General features: G+C 43.7%; 1 protein-coding gene across 1 annotated transcript in view; it reads right to left on the bottom strand.

Annotated features, from left to right (window-relative positions):
- Nucleotides 1-20,305, bottom strand: part of LOC142572996 (phospholipid-transporting ATPase ABCA3-like) — a 42,954-nt gene that overhangs the window by 21,561 nt on the left and 1,088 nt on the right. The window contains exons 2-3 of the mRNA XM_075682482.1: nucleotides 18,022-18,273; nucleotides 6,441-6,614 (exon numbers count right to left, since the gene is read on the bottom strand). Coding sequence (XP_075538597.1) covers nucleotides 6,441-6,614; nucleotides 18,022-18,273 — 426 coding nt within the window. The remainder of the gene's footprint in view (nucleotides 1-6,440; nucleotides 6,615-18,021; nucleotides 18,274-20,305) is intronic.

The raw sequence follows: 20,305 nt of genomic DNA, 5'->3' as shown, positions 1-20,305 counted from the left end.
TCATTCAGAGGGGTTCCTTCTCCGTCGTATTTTAATGGCAGCGTCATTACACAGGACATTGCATGGACGCTTGTATTGTATGGCTCCCATCTTGGCCACTGCCGTGGCAAGCGACTTTGACTTACGCCAATATACAACTCCAAAGTTCACTTAAAACAATATGGGCTTCAGAGTTTCCATTTCGTCATTTGATGCTCAAATAAGAACGCCGTGAATTCGACAGTAGGCAGAAATACTGAAGTGCTATGGCAACCAATGCAACCACCAATTCTTCTCTTTATTATTACAGCCACGCAATGGGAGGGGAGGACTGCAGAAAAAAATGCTGCTTGTCAGTTTTTCATGCTAGTGTTGACATCTTCACGGCGTCATTAGAAGCACTCCTCCAAATGTGTTGCCAAATGTGTTGTGTGTTGCCAAATAGTGAAAAGAGCCTCTTGACCTTCATTGCCGTCAATCAATTTGCTTCATGCAATTTCTTCAAAACAGCGCAGTCTTCCAAGACGACATTGTGCGCCTGAGCCACAGCCACATCTGAGTGAAGGGCACGTTTTAGCCACGGCCACAAAAGACCAGTAATCAGGCAGCACTCCCTGCGTATCTGTAGAAGCTACTCACACCGCCACGTGAGAAGGATCCGTCAAGGCCACCAAAAGCAAATGAGCTGTCCCTAACATCCACAATTTGAGAAGTGTGCGCAATATCTCAGATGGGCCCACTGTCCGTCCCTTCAAAAATACCGTGCTATGTTGCTAAGTCCATTCTACGTGCGTCTATGAAACAATCCGCGCGATCGCACCGACGAAGAAGGCGGACGCTCGAGGTATCAGCTACACTGGTCAGTGTGGCAATTGCTCTTGTGGACAACTTGTAAAAAGTTGAGGTCTGTGTTCTTCCTCCTCACCACAGACTTCTGCAGCGGCCGCAGCGCCCACTTTTCTGCCATGGCTCCCGCTTCAGTCTTGTGTCCGCCTACAAATGCGGCTCCAGCAAAACCGTACGTAACGATGTCGAATCCTGGCTATCCTGGTACATTTTCTTGCCATTATGGCCTTGACGTCAATGACTAGCTTAGCATGTAGGGGCTTGTAAGCCAGCACAACTTTTGCGACCCTACCGTAGTGCTTGGAGAGTTGGAACTTTGTCTTCGTTTCGTCCGATGTAGTTTTTACTGAAGTGTCAAGCGTAATGATTCCCATTGCTATATTCTACTTGGGCAAACCACCACGTGTCTGATTCCATGTACCTGAAGACGAGCGCTCTAACTGGGGGATTTTCAATGAGGAGAAACCCGTCTGATCTCCAAGTCGCTCCAAAAAAAGAAAAGAAAAAAGAGATCGCTACCCATGTCCAGCCATCCATTGAATCTTTTGTCTCGTGTGTGCAGTATGTGCTCAGGGTGTACATAGAGGCCTTTCAGAAAAGTAGACGGAAAAATGGCCGAGGTTGACAGAGTTGGCCACGTTCTGAAAGGGATCACGGACGACGCATTTAATTTGCTGATATAAAACAATATCTCCAGTAGCCGCGCTATCGTCAATGGATGCCGCTACATCGAGCTTGCCAAGAATCTTCGTGACAGTTAGGTTTTTCTGCAGAGGATCGAAAAGCGGGCGAATTGGAACCTATCCATTCTTGGGCAGAATGCATAGCGCTTGTCCTGTAATATTTCTCGTGTTTCCTTTGTATTTGCGCTGCCCAAGAACGAATTTCCGTTTTTCCGTCTACCTAACAGGGCACTGCCATCATAATGATTTGACCTTGCCGCCGCACCATACTCCTACAAAAATTTACGCCCATCGTTCGCCACAAGCATCCACCTTGTGGTGATCTCCATTTCGAGATCGGCAGTTTGACAATACCACTGACCAATAAGCCCTGACCTTTTTCAGGCATTCATGCGTCAAAGATTTGTCAACCTTGGTTTCCCTACCACCTGCTCTCTCTGCCGACCTGACGCCAGACCCGTGCCAAGGGCCAAGCACTAGTAATAATACAAATCATTTCATTGCCACATTGCAGGCACGTTGTGGTAGGAAGGTACGTCCTTGTCACGCGTCGTTTTGGGTCTCCTGAATAATAAAATATAGACACCTGCCATTCTCTTCTCCCGCCGAAGTTGTCTCCCGCAGCCACCACAGAGGACGGAGTGGCGGGAGAACAAGAAGGCTCTCCTTCCCGGACGCTCCACTACTGCCCATAAACCCTCAAGAGGCCCCAAAAATCTCGCGCGACCAGCACGTGTGTCTCAAAAAGCTCAGTTGCGTGAGAGCACGAGCCTTGTGCGACAGCGGTAGAAATTGAACCATAACCAACCTCCGAAAAAACGAGCAAAAAGAACCGAAGAAAGCAATTCGCTTTCAGGGCGCCCTAAAGAACTCTCGTACCCACCAAATGACAGAAAGCTTTCATGAGCAACGTCCCCACTTAACCGAAGCTGGCTGCTGCAGGCTTACTGTAGTTTCATTTCTGAAGAGTCTCTTCAGAAAAGAGCACGAATGAGCACGAAAGAGCACGAATCAGAAGGAGCACGAATTATTCCCAGAAAAACAAATGCAAAAGGGCACTGTCATTCCTTACAATATCGCATAATTCGTGCGCACGCGGTATCTCACAATTTGAAGAAGATAGCACGCAGAGAAAACGATTTTGTAGCCTTTTCACGACGCCAGAAAAGCTGCCTAATTTATGCTAGCTAGGCAAACAAAATCGCGGAAATTCAGAAGGAGATGATAGAAAACGCCAAAAGAAGATTGTTTCCGGCCGGCTCGCCTCTATCTTGTGTTAAAGAATACGTGGGCCGCATGGAAAGGTGTAACCGTTCTTGTAGTAATCTACAAGAATGGTGACAAAAATTGTTTAGTTAATTACCACCCGGTGTCAATCTTGCCAGTATTCTCTAAGGGACAAGATAATGTGATTAATTCTCGTATTGAGAAATTTACTAGAAAATATAACCTTTTAACAGATTACCAATTTGGTTTCAAAAAGGGACGCTGCACTGAGACAGCACTTGTAGTTCAGAAGGAAGAAATGTTAAACAATGTTGAGAATAAGGTAATGACATTGGGTATACTCTTAGATTTTAGCAAAGCCTTCGATCGAGTCAACCATCTAATATTATTGGATAAGTTAGAGCATTATGGGTTTCGTGGGACAACACTACAACTTATTAAATCTTACCTGAGTGCGAGCCATCAATACGTCCAACTAAATAACTACAAATCTCACCTACTGGAGTTCCACAGGGTAGCATACTGCGACTAGTTCTCTTTCTTTTCTATATTAATGATATTGTAAAAATAAATGAGGATTGTAGATATATTATTGATGCCGATGATTGCGCGGTACTCGTTAAAGAAAGAGACATTGATATTCTAAGACAAAATGGAAGTGCGCTCTGTCACAACTTGCAGATTTCGTGCCAGAACAATAGGCTCATTCTTAATGAGTCAAAAACTAAGCGTGCGTTGTTTTGCACCCGAGGCACCTTAGAAAAAATAGACGACGATATTGCTCACGGGCCATGCAATATTTAAATAGAAAAGTGTGTTAAAATTCTACGTGTAATTTTCTCAGAAAACATGCCTGTGAACACATGAGAAAACTCTATTACCAAAATTAAGTAAAGCCGCTGGTGTATTAAGCCAGAACCGTGACACTTTTCCAGTCAGCATTGAAAAGATGTTATATTTTGCACTCTTTAACTCTCACTTACATTACGGCATGCTAATATGGGGAAACACGACAGCATCTAACTTACAGAAACTCTTCCTCATTCAGAAAAAAGCACTTCGATCAATAGAAAATTCCTCGTTCTTAGAACGCACAGAACCGCTCTTTCACACACATAAAATTATGAAAATCCTCAATATATACAAATACAAACTATAAAGAACCTATAAAAACGCCACATTAGGTAGGGCGGTACTATTCCAAGAATTATCAAATTTCAGGAAAAGTACAGTTTCCTACCCTTGCAGATATCAAGCGCTATGCTACGTTCCCTTCTCGCACACCCATTATGGGAACGGAAGACTTGACTACGCACTCGCAACTACACTAAATGAGCGAAACGAAAAAAATGTTGACGTTCTGTCCCTTACTAACAAAAGCTTATTTGACCTGTTTGTGTGAGTGTATTGGAACTGCTTATGGTGTCTAATTGTTCATTGAAATATGCATGCTGTTTAATTGTTCTTGTAACTGCCATTTGTGATGGGATTGTCTGATCGTTTGTTTGTTTGCTGATATGTTTATATAACTGAATCCATATAACAAATCATCGTGTCACTGCTGCTGTACGGGTGGATCTGTGCAGCTTAGTCAAGCTGCACAGATGCAGCTTTTTTCTCTGGCCCCTTATTTTCGCAGTAACAATGTATTGTCTGCGGCGAAAATGAAACTTCATTTATTTATTTATTTATTTATTTATTATTTTTTATTTATTTATTTATAGAAGCTTAGCTGAGAGCTAATATAAGGATGACAAGTATTAGCAAGGAAGCATCTTATTGTACACTTTGCGACTGCGTTCCATCGTACAAATGCAGAATTAGGGGTTCTGCCAAGGGACAACTGACAAGAACAGTGTTTCTTTGGCTTCATCCAGTACTTGACTCCTTCTACTAATACGAAAACTAACATAACCTCCTTCACCCCCCCCCCCCTTTTATAAGCTTTATGAATCTTCACTTTTTCATTTCCACAAGCACAATTACATTTTCATTTATCTAGAAGCCATTAACAGCGGCAGAAAGAGCTACGAAAAATGTTTGCTAACGTCTTTAATGAAGTACTGATTTATTAATCAATTTAGTGAGGGGAACTTAGTTTAATCCTTGAGGGACGGACTTTAAGTGCTGTGTAGTCTCTATGCCTTCCCCCCAAGCACAATTTTGCCGCCTCGCACCAATAAATGCAGTGCGAAGAAGGAAGTGGATAGTATAAAGCTTGACGCCAAAGTTTGGTAAGAGGCACTGACGTCATTAGTCGTAGTGATAGTTGGACTCTCCGTGACTCATATATAAAGGTTCATTACCCATTCGGGGGTCATCACCCGCAGTTTGAGAAACAATGCGTCAGAGAGATAGCTGCAGATTTGAGAGACCGAATATGAATTGGATGTGTGAGTGCTCGCACCATTTCCCCACAAGACAAATATTTTGCTTTTCTGCGCATGCTTGGTTGGTCTATTGTAGGCGATTTCTCGTTTTCATGTTGTGCATGTCCTTGTAGGTATTTGCTTAACGCAAATAAATCAGTTGGAAGTGAGCGCGTTGTGTGTTCGGTTTCTACGTTGGCCCCTTGTCAAATGCACCGTCATTATACACTTTATGAAAAAGCAACAAGCCCGATTTTCTGTTTCAGTTTTAATAGTTTTTAGGTATGCTTCACAGGTCTCCAGAGAGGCATTGAATAAGGGAATATGCGGCACAGCTTAAAGCACAATAACGATATAAAACATCGAAACGACAGAAAAATTTTAGTGAAGTATATTTATAAAAGGGCCAGTCGAAAATCTTATTTTTATCTGTCTGCTTTCTGAGAAAATTATCGTGGAGCCAGGTATCCCGCGAACACCGCTGAGGCATTCGTTTATCATTCGGCTTTTAATATACATGCTTTTGTCAAACTGCTAACACAAACACGCACGCGATGATTCTCTCTCTCTCTCTCTTGCTTCGTCAGTAATCGACACCGCAAAAGTATCCGCAGCAGACCCTGCCCTCATGACCTCGTGGATGTATGGATGACGCTGCTCTGTCAACTTCAGTGGGAATTTTTGTGCAAGTATTGACATCCTAGTCATAGGAATGTTACCCACCACTTGTAGCGGCCACGAGGCCACAATAGAAGATAAAAAAAGCAGTAAGGATAGAGACGCAGACAAGGAAAGTGGTGCAGGATACACGCATATCCACGCAGTCATGCAAATGCATGACTGCGTGGACATCGGACCGGCAGGCATCGCGTAGCACGTTGTGAGCATCCAAGTCGTCAATAAATGTTAGTACGCTACATCAAGGGTGCCATGACTGTATGGCCTGTGGTGAGGCTGCTACTTTGCCTCACATGCTGTGGAAGTGCGGGTCATTGGGCCCCAGGTTCACCAAGGAAGAATGGGACGCGCTCCAGCGAAATCCCGTCTTTGATTGAAGACTAAATCCTCACCGGCAGGCTAGGCCTGTCAGTCCCGTCGTGGGATTAGCCGGGTGCGCATTTCATCGCATTGTGCTGGACCCAATGAAAGTTTATTCACTCACTCACTCACTCACTCATCACTGCACGCCTGTAGTCTTCCCGATTGCAACGTAGAGCTTCGACACTATCACTTAGGATATATATATATATATATATATATATATATATAGAGAGAGAGAGAGAGAGAGAGTGAGAGAGAGAGAGAGAGTATTTTGAACAAGAGAGCCAGCGCATACCTGGAAAGATAGCCTTGCAAAAATCCAAGTTGTATCCCGAGTGCGAAAGGCTTACTAGAACGAAGAGTACCAGCCCCTCGCACGCCAGCAGTAAAACGTCCGGCATTGCACTGGTCCCCGATAGCGAGAAAAAGTCCACGCTGCATGGGTCCTCTTCTTGCTCGGTGAAGGCCCCTGCGGAGGAAGTACTCCAAATGCAAATTACACAGCTTCGCTCCACCCTGCTTATGTATAGCCTGCCCATGTGCAAGATTCTCGTTTAGTTCGGTCGCCCAAGAAATTACGGGATGAGATAACGGCCTCGAGAAACTGAAGGAATTCCTGGAGAAAATCCACGTCTACTTTTATCTTGTGGAACGTTTTTTCCCAGCTGTTTGTATTTCACTTTTTATATCCCTAATTGAGTATCAGACAGTGTTTTCTGTTTCAGTCAGGAATCGTATGTGTCTCAGAACAAAATTACTTGTTTTTTATTTAATGGTTCAGTCAACGATATTAAATTACCAATATTAACTCCATGTGTTTTACTGTGCTTGAGGCCGACTTTTCAAACTGCGTCAAAGCAGCTTCCACCTCGGCCGCGTCCATTTGTTGTAAAAGCAACAAATGGACGCAGTTTCTAACGCGCTTCAAAGCCTTTCACTTGCCGTGCAGCGCCTATAACGACACCGCACAGGTGCCACTGCGCTACCCGTAAAGAGCAGTTCCAGTAAAAGTGCATGACTTCCAGGTTTGAGCACTGATATTACTTTTCACTTTTAATATGAGTCTGATAGTACTTAGGATAAAATACATGCGCTGTGGATGTTATGTTTAATGAGATCTGTTTGTGAGCTCCCATTGTCGCAATACTGGGGAATAATTTAGTCAAGAACGTAAGACCTCGTACGAGCAACCTTAGTGATTGAATAGCGTAGCAATATTGGCCGCTAGATCGGGCTGTTGGCAGTGGTGCCTCAACTGCTGATTTATCAGTAGATCTACTCATCTTAAAATTTTTCTGCTCATTCAGTGATAAGGCGTTTGAATCCACTGTTTTTTCTTGCCTGTTCTACGAAAACGAAAGCAGCAGTTGCTAATGTTCCAGTACCCAGTTTATTTTAATGCGATGCCACCTGGCTAACGAAAAGAAAGGGCGGGTTGGTCCATCGATGAGCAAATACTTGCGTTCCTAGATTCTAAAACGTGGCGCTGCCTATTTCTTATGTGCAAAGATGGCGAAAGTGTAAGACGGTGCATTGGTGGAAGTGAGGGCACTGCCGTATCCCACAAGTATGAAGCTGCAACCAATGAGCACCTGCCCTGAGCTAAAGGGGAATAGGCAGCCGCACTTGCTTAGGCATGAATAGTGCAGTCGACTTGTCAGCTGCTGCTGCCGTACTGCACGTGCCACATTTGACAGGGCACGTCACCCATTGCGTCGCATCAATTCACGCATTACCTGGACAACTTCAGCGTGCGCGCTCCATTTAGAGCTCGCTAGAGCTCATAAACACTAAAGCTTTCGGGTACTATACCGTCTGACGAATTTGAAGAGGCCTTCCCCAGGTCTTGAACGCTTTTAAATACGTGCTTGATTATGGGTTTCGCAAACCGCGGTTTTATCAAAAGCATCGCCAAAAATCTCGAAGTCGTTTTTGTACAATTTCTTAGAAGGTACAGTAAGCCTACAATTGAGCATTAATATAAGCGCGGAATTCGCTCGTTCAAGAACTGAGTGCAACAACTGAAATAAGATTTACTGATTACTACTGATATCTAGGGAAAAAAATCTACCTCTTTTTAGGTGTCGTGGCAACACTGGCTACAGGTGCCAGCATTGCCACGAGCACTGTCGTTGCATTAGCTTGAATGTAAGGTCGGCGGTGCTTCGCTTTGGGCAATTGGGATCGATTGTTTGGTAATCAAACGCACTGACGGCAGTGAAGGGATAACACATTGCCCTACAATGCCACATCTCCGCAAGAAACTTGTAGACAATTCGTACTATACGTGAAGGGAGCGCAAAGCGCAGTTCGTTCCGGTACATGCACGGTACTTTCCGTTCGTGTTGGGCTTGCGTTCTGCCCATTCTGCTGGTGCTTCCGTTGCGCAACCGAACTTCCTTCTATTCTCGCACTAGTTATAAAAATGTCTGTATTCTTGTACAATGAAGTTAAAGTGGCTAGTTCTCGTGACTTTACTTCATCACTAGAATGCATACATAACTATCTTTTACTTCTATATCATTTTACTGTTATATACAAGAAATTGACTTAGTACGCCACTATGGTAGTAACTGCGCTGTGGGAGGATCGCCATGTGTCATTACACACGTTTTTTTTTTGTGTGGTAGCATTAAAGATTTAGCATTTCAGCACGAAGAAAATTATTATGGGTTTTTACGTGAGAAAACCACTTTCTAAATATGAAGCACGCCGTAGTGGAGGAGTCCGGAAATTTCGACCACCTGGGGTTCTTTAACGTGCACCAAAATCTATGTACACGGGTGTTTTCGCATTATCGTCCCCATCTAAATGCGGCCGCAGTGGCCGGGATTCGATCCCGCGAGCTCGTGCTGAGCATTCCAACACCATAGCCACGGATCAACTCAGCACGAAGGATGTTTTTGAATCATTACTACGTGGGAATTAGGCAAAGAATTTTCAGTTATTGTAAGAGGCAACCTTATTTCATTGTTTTCGTTTTTGTATGAAAATAATTGCCGCTGTCTTCTGTCAAGCTAACAACACCACGATAAAAAATTCATTATATTAGCGTCTAGCACCTCAGTTTTACGACATCCTTTGTCTAGCGACTGAAATGCTACACATGATCCTCTTGTGATACTCTATTTCCGCTTCTCTTTTGTAGCAGGTAATCGAAGCACGAAAGCGCAAGAATTCTTTTGCGAGGCAAGACTACTCCTTCGCAGTGGGATATCAACATAATAATAAAAACGCACCTCAGGAAAAGCTATAGCGATGGTCGCGTAACCACTGAGCGACAGTGATGCAATTATACGCCTACGATCGATTCTATTCTACGACATAATATGAGCACTTAAGACTTTCTTTCCTACTGCTGAGTGAACTTATGTCACTTCGTCCGTGTTTCGTGGAACCATAAAGATTGTTGAATTATCAACATATGGCTACAAGGAATCGCTATAGCACTGCGTTCAGGTATCATAGCGCCCACTTCCTTTATATACAACGATGCAATTCTTTTGAGTGTAGCGCTTAAATCACAATATGGCAATCAAATATAAATGATCGCGATGATCACACATCGTGCCCCCGACACGTGCAGTCACTAACTCTATTGCAGGCAGAGGTCACATCGCAGATGAGTCTATACGTCGTAAAAAAACGCCAACCACTGTTTACGACTGCGATACAACTACAGAACAAACAGATTTTAAAGGATATGTGCAGCGTACGCGTATAAGTAAACAAGTTTCGGCTAGTAGCCTCACTACCTTGGTTCAGCATGTGTCCACCCGGCGGTAACCCCAATCGATCTTGCGGCCAATAACCCGCCTACACAGCATGGGTAAGCACACATAGCTTATATGTACCTAAATATATGCGGAGCCTCACGGCAACGCCGACGGCGAAAATTCGATTGCAGTGTCCATATAATTGCTACTGTAATAAAGAAACAATCACTACAGCTAAAGCCAAGTCAGGAACATACCAGAACACGGTTAAACGCGGCAAATACTCCCATGAACACAAACTGGCATAGCTATTCGGCGCCTCGGTGGATGCACGCCGCGCACAGGGGTGACAGCCGTCCTCTGCAGTCTCCCCCGTAACAGTGCCGCTTTTTTCTCATAAAGCTATGACTGTCATGATTTCTTTGACATGTGAGCTGATATCTCCAGAGGGATCAATTGCCAACAATGCAGCGGCTGATTTGAGCACGCTCAATGCATTGTTGTGCCACGCTGGCTGTATGATCGCTTCTGTCGGTAGCTGACGTGAGGTCAGCGATCCCAGTAGCTCTTACGAACAATTAGTAAGAACCTTTTCTGAACATGAGACCAGGTCTTCGAGAGCGCCAAGATTAGGAAGGAGCGTTGACAAGCAATTGAAGACTATATTAAAAGACTGAAAAGAATACATCAGACCAATATTAAACACCATATTAGCCACACAATAACGAAATCTGCATCTTTAGGAATGTTTATTGTCTGCATAGCTCACCCGCTTACACTCAAACAGAAGGTTGTTTTCTACCTCGATGATGTGGGCACTTTTTACCAGCGATCGAGTCGATTGCCATTCTGTAATGTCAAACTCTCTCGGCTCGATGGGGTCGTATGACTGCTACACAGCAAACTTGACAGCCGTCGAAATGTTACTGCATTTTGACAGCAAGCTATTGTAGAGCTCCCGTTCGCAAGCGATGGTTGCGCATCCTTAAAATGAATGGCCCTTGCAATTATTCTAAATAACTAAATAGCGCACCTTCGTTGATACAGGGCATGCAAATGACATAGTAAAATTTGCTATTTTTAATTACGCGCCGGTCACCTTTGTGCATTTTGTACAGATAGCTATCAATTTTAGTTGAGCGAGCTGTCAGCATTGAGCCTACTGGATGCGGGAGAGGTTCTTGCCAGAGAATTCCGTACGATCAGATAAACCTGGAGACGTCTTGGTGGGGAACGTTGCCTTTAAATGTGCCTTTGTCTAGGTACTACAGTACTGCGTATAAGGCAGAAAAGAAGGTTAAACAAGTAGCTCGAAAACAAGTTAAGGACTAGGCAACGAGGGATGGAACAAGAAATGTTAGGCGTAAAGTTAAGACACAGGAAAAGGGTGGTGTGGAGCAACGAGGAAAAGGCGATGTTCTAGTTGACATTCAAAGAAAAAAATGGATCTGTACAGCCCATGTAATGCGTAGGGCAAATAACCGGTGGACCATTAGAGTTACAGAATGAGTTCCAAGGGAAGGAAGAGTAGTCGAGTACGGCAGTAAATTAGGTGGGATGATGAAATGAAATACATGAAATGCGGGGTGATGAAATGTATTAAATGAAATGTGGGGATGCAATTTGCAGGTGCACGTTGGAATAAGCTGGCGCAAGACAGGAGTTATTGTGTATCGCCGGGAGAGGCCTTCATCCTGAAGTGGACATAATGATGGTGGTGGTGACAGTACTACGCAGGAAGACGCACTTCGTTCCCTTTGTCTCTAGCCGACTTGCACTACGTAGATACGGCTTGATTGGCCGCAGACACATGAATAATGACACGTTGTTATTGAGAACTCGTTTTTTTTCGTAAAATCTTCATTTTCAGGTAACACTGCCGTTCTTGTTCATGGCTGGGAGGCGCATATGCAGAGCGTGCTCGAGTGTCACTACTCGCGTCGCCGACGACCCTGGCACTGCGGGGCGGCCAACCTTAAGTTACGTGCGCGCCAGTGATAGGGGCCAACCATTTCCGATAAGACTTACGCTTCGCCATTACGAACGCCGTATCGCCCGATACGATCGCGTCTGGATGGAAGTTTAGGCGGCGGTTAAACGGAGCAAAGAACGTCACCGTCCGTAGTACCTAGGCAAAGGCACGTTTAAAAGCAAGATTATTCAGCAGAAAGACCCCGCATTTCTCGGAATGCACGAAACTCCGTGCAAAACACCGCTTCCGTCTCGTTATGGAGCGGGACTGGCGCTCCTTGTTGCTCCAAGAATATCAGTTGTTTTCACAGATGAAACAGTTTTAAAGCGAATATCTTTCTCAAGCTCTTCGGCCGCTTTCTTGGTTGGTTGGTTGGTTGGTTGGTTGGTTGGTAGCGGCAGCGGTGGTTTGTGGCCGGTGGTGGGACTTGGGGCGATGGAAGTCGGAGAAACGCGACATCGTAAAGCGCGCGTGCTCTCGGGCAACAAGTCTCGGGGAGGGGTGAGAGGGGTGGGAAACAGGAGTGTCGCTCAATCGCTCTTTCGTTCGGTCTATTCGCTTACACTGACAGTCATCGTGTTTGCATGATTGTTTGCTATTCTTTTTCATCCAACACGTCGCTTAGCGCTCGTTACCGTAAGCCCACTGTTGACGAGTGTACCCGCGACCGCTGCTCGAAGGTGAAATTGCGATAGAGTTCCGGTGCAACTTCTTTGACTCGATAAACCATTGGCCCGGCCCAATGGCCATTAAAGCTGGCCGTGAAACAGGGCCTATTTTGCCATTGAGTCCATAGACAATTCTTTTGAAGGCCTTTGGAATGCCCGTGTGATACCGGTACCAGTTAACGCAGCAACACGAAAGGCTATTTTGTAATAATTGAGCCCTTCCTTCTGCCTCCTTGTAAAGGCTTCGAAATCAACGCCAAAGTTGCAGCTTTGCCCACACGTTCTAGACAGATGAGTTTGCAGCAATTTCTTACCGATCTTTCAAGTTGCAAGTAGGTGAGATAGAAGCAGCCTTTATGTGCTGAATTTTAGCCCTTGGACAACGTGTTCGCCTCTACATGGTCTATGTTTACCGTGTGCTAAGACTGCAGGTCCATCGATACTTCTAATAAAATGGTCGTGCAGTTCATGAAAGAGTATCCTGGACACCCCACACATGAAGCAGCAGGATGACATCCGTAGCCTACTGTGACTAGGAATTATTCAAACAATGAATTGAAGCAAAGTGCTGGGAAAAGGTATGTGCGTCTTATTTCTTGCATAAAAAATTGAAGTGCCAGAGCACACTTAAACACTCTAAGGCGAATTTTTTTTTTATCGTAGCATTATGTTGGCACCCTGAACTGAAGCAAAATGGCAGTAATGGTGTTCTACTAACGAATAAATGCATCGTCGAAAAGGACAAAATAATGGAGCAGAAGCTGTTTGTGTATAACCAGAACAACTAGTAAGGTGCGTGCTTTCTATTCTTTCTTTATTCTTTTTGCGTGCGCACGCCTACAGTCTTCATTTTTGCAATCTCACGCACTTTACCGGATTGCATTCCTACATTTCAAGCGGCCAATGGCAAAGACCGTAAAGTTCCACGTGAAGAATTCACTCAGCCGTAGGATTATAGTGTTGTATCTTAACACGACGTACATCGAGCTATCGTTGTTGACTGACTTTTTGAAATGGTGGTATCAGCGCATCAGGCAAATTAATCCACGAATTCGAACGGTATCGATGTGATAATACTGGCGTTTTCAGGTCAGTATTTCGGGATGTGAGGTAATGCGGCAACGTAGGCGAAAGACTCATAGGAACTGTGACGTCAGCCTGCGGAGCACAGCCAGTGTTCTATGATCTCAAACAGAAATGAACGGACGCTGCTCATCAATTGTGATTTGAAGGTTGCGGAAAAAATGAGTGGATTGAAATGTTTTTGCTTATATATGTTCAAAAATTTCAACATTCTAGAATTATAAAATTTTGACCGTACTCTATTTGTGCATTTTTCACAAGTGAAATGTGGTAATAAACGCATTCCAGAACGCTTTCAAAGCAGCAGCGCACGCTCTAAGTTCAGCACTAGTGGCGCACTCAACTTTTCTATATCAAGAAATGAACAGCAAACACGTTTCTGTGATTACGTAGCATTTCCGTAAGCGTACTGCGTGCGCGTATTACCTGTGTCTCATATCTTGGTCTTGGGAGGCTGATACCACAAGGAACTCCGGGGTTTATTTTCAAATGCATCAAAACGAACCCGGCTTCTTCCGTGCATTCGAGCTCCGAGTACGCCAGAATACGCCGGAAGCGCGCCCTCGGACATTGCGTTGGGTGCACAACGCCGTCGCAACACTGGAACTTCGCTATTCAGAGGCCATGCTAAATATTCGTATACATAGAAACGTTGCGAACACCGTGGTTACGGATTTATGTAGTTGAACCACCTTAACTACCACTGCTACTACTACTACTACTGATAATAACAATAATAATAAACTGTGCGCTTGATTGCCGTAGGTCACGGCACCACGCAGAGCCGCGCGTATAAATGTACTTTAGCCAGTCCTCGATTCTACGTGCCAATTTTCTTTCCTTACCTTGAGAGAACCATCGCTTCGAAGGTGCGGTATAGACACCACTTAGTTACTTTCGTTTTTTCCCTAGAAAGCTACTTTCTTACGGTTTGCGCTTACCGCTGCTTTGCGTTTACTCAAATTGCGATCTTACTCTACGGAAATGCGATCTTAGTCAAGTAAGATCGCATTTCATGCTCCGGATTGTATAATTAGCCCTTGCCGCTGCTAATTACGTGGTTTGTTCGAAAAATTTGTCAACTTCCTTCGTGTATGCCTTTTAGTGGTGCCAAGTATTGTCCGAAATATTGGCAGCTGCGATGCCAACTTGGCGCTTCCGTCGTCTGCTGTAACAGCAAAACATGGCCCTCGAGATCAATTTTTTATATGGGGGCTGGAGTGCGATGTCAACATCACGAGGGGCACAGACGAAGATAACATCGCATACTTTTATTTGCGAACTAAGAAGTAGCTGTGACCGAATCTTATTCTGAGCAAACAGAATCATAAAATTCATCTTTTCGACGTTCTTTCAAAAATATTTATACGTATAGGCTGTGAACACCATTCATTCATTCATTCATTCATTCAATAAATCTATTGATGAGTCGCAAGAGGGGGTTACAAACTATCAAGACCGATAGCCTACATTGGCTAGTGGTCGCTTCATTGAAGAATACGTTGAACATGTTAACAGTGCATATATATATATATATATATATATATATATATATATATATATATATATATATATAAATTTTGATAAAAATAATTATAACAAGACATGTTCATAGTCACACATTTACCACATATAACAGTTACAATTAGCAAAATACACTTACGCCACCAAGCAAAAAGGACTGTTTAAAAATCTTGATATTGCAAGTAAATTATTTTCGCACTATGTTTAAATTTTCTTGTTAGTTTAACTTCCAGGGCTCGTTTATTAAAATTTCCGCCCTGTAAAAGTCAGTTTAATATTTCCGAATAAATTACAGCATGTAGGCATATTAAAATTTTCGTTTTATGCGTGACTGATAATACGTTACGCGACGGAAGGATGAAAAGAATGGAGGAGTGGGGAAAGCTAGTGCCTATTTTGTTAACAAGAATGGCAAACTTATTATTACGAAGTGCCGAAGCTGATAGTACACGTTCTTCCTGAAAAATACTGTTGTTAGCATTCACATAGTTATCATCTATTATGCTTAGCGCTCTCTTTTGTAGTCGTAGTAGTGGTTTTAGATATGATGTTTGTGTTACACCCAATGATTCGATATAGTAGCGTATATGGGAATGACAAAAAGTAAAGCACAGTGTCCGAAGCACAGAAAGGGGGAAGCAGTGGTGCGCTTTAATTAGGGTGTAACAACCATACGCCACCTCTCTGCAAACGCTGCGGATTTCTTCTTCCCAATGAAGGTGCTAGTCAAAAAACTCGCCTAAGTGTTTAAAAGAAACAACGCCCTCGATTGGCTTGTTGTACAGAAAGAGCTTCAGTGTTGTAGTAACAATGTTCTTTCTTCTAGATAGAAAAACAACGTACTTGTATAATGTTAACTTGTTTTCAATAAAATAGTTGTTCACCAGTGTCAACTCAGAGATTATCTTCGCTTGCAGTGTTGACAGAATATCTCCTGTGAAAATTATTGCCTTATCGTCAGTGTACATTAATATTTTAGAATACATGAGAGTTTTGGGGATATCATTCATGTGCAGTGAAAAAAGTACGCGGATTCCTAACTGTCAATCATCAATTTTTGTTTTCGCGAGCAGAAGTAGCGAGAACTGGAGTGAACTGTCGCTGAAGCCATAGCTTTCGCGCCTATGTAAGAATATATCGTGAGAAACTGTGTCGAATGCCTTTTTGATATTTAGGGAAACTGCTATGGCTATTTTACCGTCGTGAAGTGCGGTGTTTATATCCTGCGAGAGGGTCAGAATAGCTGTTGCTGTAGGCCTAGCTGGAATGGATACTGGCTGCTGCGGGCAGGTTACGTCACTTTCACTCACAAAGCTGTTTAATCGTAGGACAATGCGCTTCTCGAAAGTGCGTTAAGGGAGCTTAGGACCGAGATCGGTCTCTAGTTTACCGGTTGATTTGAGTCCCCTGGTTTGTGCGCAGGAACTACATTGGCGGTTTTTAAACTAAATATATATGTACGAGAAGCAAATGCACGGTTGAATAGATGACATATCGGAAGGCAGAGAGGGTTATATTATCTTTAATAACCTTTGCTGGTATTCCATCATCACTAGTCGCTTTGTTTACTGACATATTAGCCATGATAGATTTTATTTTATTTGTTGTAATGTCTTTAAGGTTGAAATCATTACCATCCACAGTAGGAAGAAAGGGAGTGGATAGCAACGAGGGAAAACTGACCAGCTAAGATAGCGCCATTACTGGTTTCAGTCTATATTGAAATCATCAGCAATTATGAAGAGAGGATATTAGGAAGAAAGCGGTTTATTTGATCTATGCCTGTAAGATCTTTCACTACCTGCCATATCCTTTTTGTATCCTTTCACGCTTAACTACGTAGCATAATACTCCCACTTGAATTGTCATTTTATTGTGACGGACTTACTTCTATAACACTTGAAACGTTTTTCTGCAATATTGATTACTCTTGTTGTTTTTTCACCGATTGTAGTACGAGCCCTTCAATTTCAATATACCTAAGAGACTGTTGGTCAGCTAGGCACAAATGGCGTGATCAACGATTGGAACGTGAACATTCACATGTTGATTGCGTAATCAGGTTGCTTATGCACAGCAAAAAATTTTCACGCTCATTTTCTATCTCATCATAAATACACTCAAAGTTAAGATCCTGGAAGAATCGACTCAATAGAACGTATTCTAATTATGCTGAGCGCTTGCCTGGTGAAGCGCTGGACTGTGTGTTAGGCATCTATGCGGAATAAACAGAAATGTTGGGTTATAATCGGTAACGCTCACATCGTAAACGCCAGCACTCACTTCCCATTCGATGTGGCATAACATGTGTTCGATAATGAATTCTGACTAGTCAGTGACGCGAGTTGCGGTGCAAACAACGTTTGTAAGGTTAAGTAACTGAAGTAATAATAAATAATCGGAATTATCTTTGCACAAGTTAACGTTGAAATCTCCGAGTGCAATCTGTGTAACTTGAGAGGATATAAGACGTATCATAAGACATTCCATACAACATCTAGAAAACTCATAATTTTGAAATTACCATCTTGAAAATTAGAACTCATTCACCGTTATTTCTGGCCACTCAGAGAACACCTGTACAAGAAAGAACACTGAGTTGTTATTTTGTGAGCCATTTGTAGCGTAGTATTTCATTTTCTGAGCCATTCAAGCTTGAATATCGCTCCATTCAATCGGAAACGCAATTGTAGGCTTTGGATAAAATTTTCCGGACTAAAAGCTGAATATTGAGGTCCGAAGCTTAGCGTAGCAAAAAAAATCACACATTGGGCTGTGTGGGATTAGGACGAAATGCAGGCTACTGCATTTCCGACGCATACGTTGCCTCTATGCGATGACACGTGTCACAACACGGAAGTAAACCAGCAGGCCAAGAAACATTGGAAGCCATCATGAGTGGTTAAGACTCACGCTGGTAATAGGCTCCAAGGTTGTGGGCGAACACGGCACGACGCAGGTCACGGATCGCCGCATCGCGGCTTATTGCGTGCCATTTCCTCTCTTCCATTTCGCGGCAGACGTAGGCAATTTTCCCTTGCACGACGGCTCGAGTGGCCGCCTGGCCCAGAGCGAATGGTGGGGACACCAGCATCCAGGTTGTGCGCGCCATCTTGGGAGACATCTTGCGGAGCGTGAAAAAATAGAGCACCAACGTCACGGGCCCTGCATGCGCGAGTACGGAGCGACGCATCTCAGTGGACGTGTGAGTTGAAGAGGATATAATGAAAAAAGTGGGGGGGGGGAAGGGGGGGAGACGAGTCAACCTCTACTTGACGTCGATCAAACACGTGACACCGTCCTGACCCAGTTGGGGGGTGCGCATGGGGTGTTGTCACTGTGTCCCTGTATCCTCGGGTGAGGGTGGTAGGATAAGTGCCTGAATGCCAAATTTGTTTACTGCGCTATCTTTAAGATCAGCCTGAATTTTAGGAAGTTGTCGCGCCTTGTGTGCTGTTTTGCTCCGCCTACTTCTGTCCCAATGCTTAACAACGCGTTTTTTTTTTCTGGGCGCATTTTCGCACTGCACAACCTCGGCGTCGGCTCATATTTTTAGACTGGACATACCCATGAAAATATCTTTAGACTGCACAATTTTTCCGGATCAGCCCACATTATGTACACGGCGCTATCTCACGAATCGGCCCATAAAAGAATTTAGCAACACATGCCCCATGCCGGAAAGCTGAGGAAGGCATTGTCTTTAAAAAAATAACATCTGCTTTATGCATCGAGACACATTGGTGATCTTCATAACTGACCTGCTGCGGTGCCCCACTGACTACGCCGTTGCGCTGCTGTGCATGAGGCCGCGGGTTCGATTCCAATCACGGCGGCCGCATTTTGATGGGGTGCGAAATGCGAAATCACTCGTGTGCTTAAATTCAGGTGCACATTAAACAACATCGGGTGATTAAAATTGTTATCGTATCGTGCCACGGGCACGTAAAATAATGCCACCAGAAGTACACTGGTTCTCGTAAGCAAAATTGGGTTACCATTTCTATTCAGTTTTATTAGCATTCATCACAAAAACAAAGAATATTTCAACCCTTGTCTAGACCCATAGCCCACGAGGCTAGTGCTTGATTTTCACTGGAAAAACGTCGGTGCAGAAATCAATATTTAACCGATTTATCTTTAGAACGGCTTTGCCAATGTCTGATTTGTCGAACATAGTACGACATCCGGCGTTGTTATCTTAAAGGGACAGGAAAGTGAAAAATGATTTCTTCTGCTTCAGTAAATTACCGTTCTACAACACCAAAAGCTCCACTCTTACAACGATAAGACGTTTGGCAAGCCTCAAAAAGCGCAAGCACGAAATGCGGGTGGCGACGCCTACTTAAGTTGCCGCACCTGGGGGCTGTGACGCCTTGGATTTTGATGGCATCTTCTAGGGTCTACTAATTATATATAGCGGTACATGTTGACTACATTGTGTCCTAAAGGAACCAAATATTAAACATGGCAAGTTTTGGGAAACTTTATTCAGCCAAAGCGGCCCAAATGCGAAAACATACTTTGGAATCCCTGACGTCACGCTAACGTACCGGCACTAGGGTTTCGGCGTGAAATACAAATACTGATACTTGGACCTTCATTTTCTCATCTAATAATCAAAATATTTTTTTTTGAAATGACTGCCTTCAGGGTTCTCAAACAATGCTTCATTAGTACAAACTGATTTATTGTTTCGCTTTAGTGTCCCTTTAAATTTAAAGAAAAGATTTTGCGCCCACCGCTGCCTTGCTTTGTTTTGCTCAAACGTCGCAATGCGTATATAGCTGGGGTGAGCGCGAGCACATGTGCGTACACCCGAGCAGATGCGACGGCGCTGTGTCTGGAAAGCTTCTGGCGTGATATCTTGACGAGGACCATCGGCATGGCCTTGGACTGACACTGCTCTATTATAGCAACAAACACAGGTTTAAGCCCTTTTTATGTACGTAAACAAGGTTTAACTGCGTGTAGTTTCCAACAAAGTGCGTTCGATCTGCCATTCGGGTCATTGCGTTCTCTCTCTTTGTGAATCACATACCACAATGGCATTGCTGCATCGTGTTATGTCATACGAGCGGTAATATTTATCAAAACACAAAACCTCTTTCGCATCTCTCGAACCAACAATTCAGTTTCTAAATTTCGGTCTTCTTAACGAAGCCACAAAAGCAGGTGGCGAAAAATTAGACAAAGA

Source organism: Dermacentor variabilis, chromosome 2 (assembly GCF_050947875.1).
Source record: "Dermacentor variabilis isolate Ectoservices chromosome 2, ASM5094787v1, whole genome shotgun sequence".
Taxonomy (NCBI): Eukaryota; Metazoa; Arthropoda; class Arachnida; order Ixodida; family Ixodidae; genus Dermacentor; species Dermacentor variabilis.
This window is presented reverse-complemented; position numbering and strand designations above follow the sequence as displayed.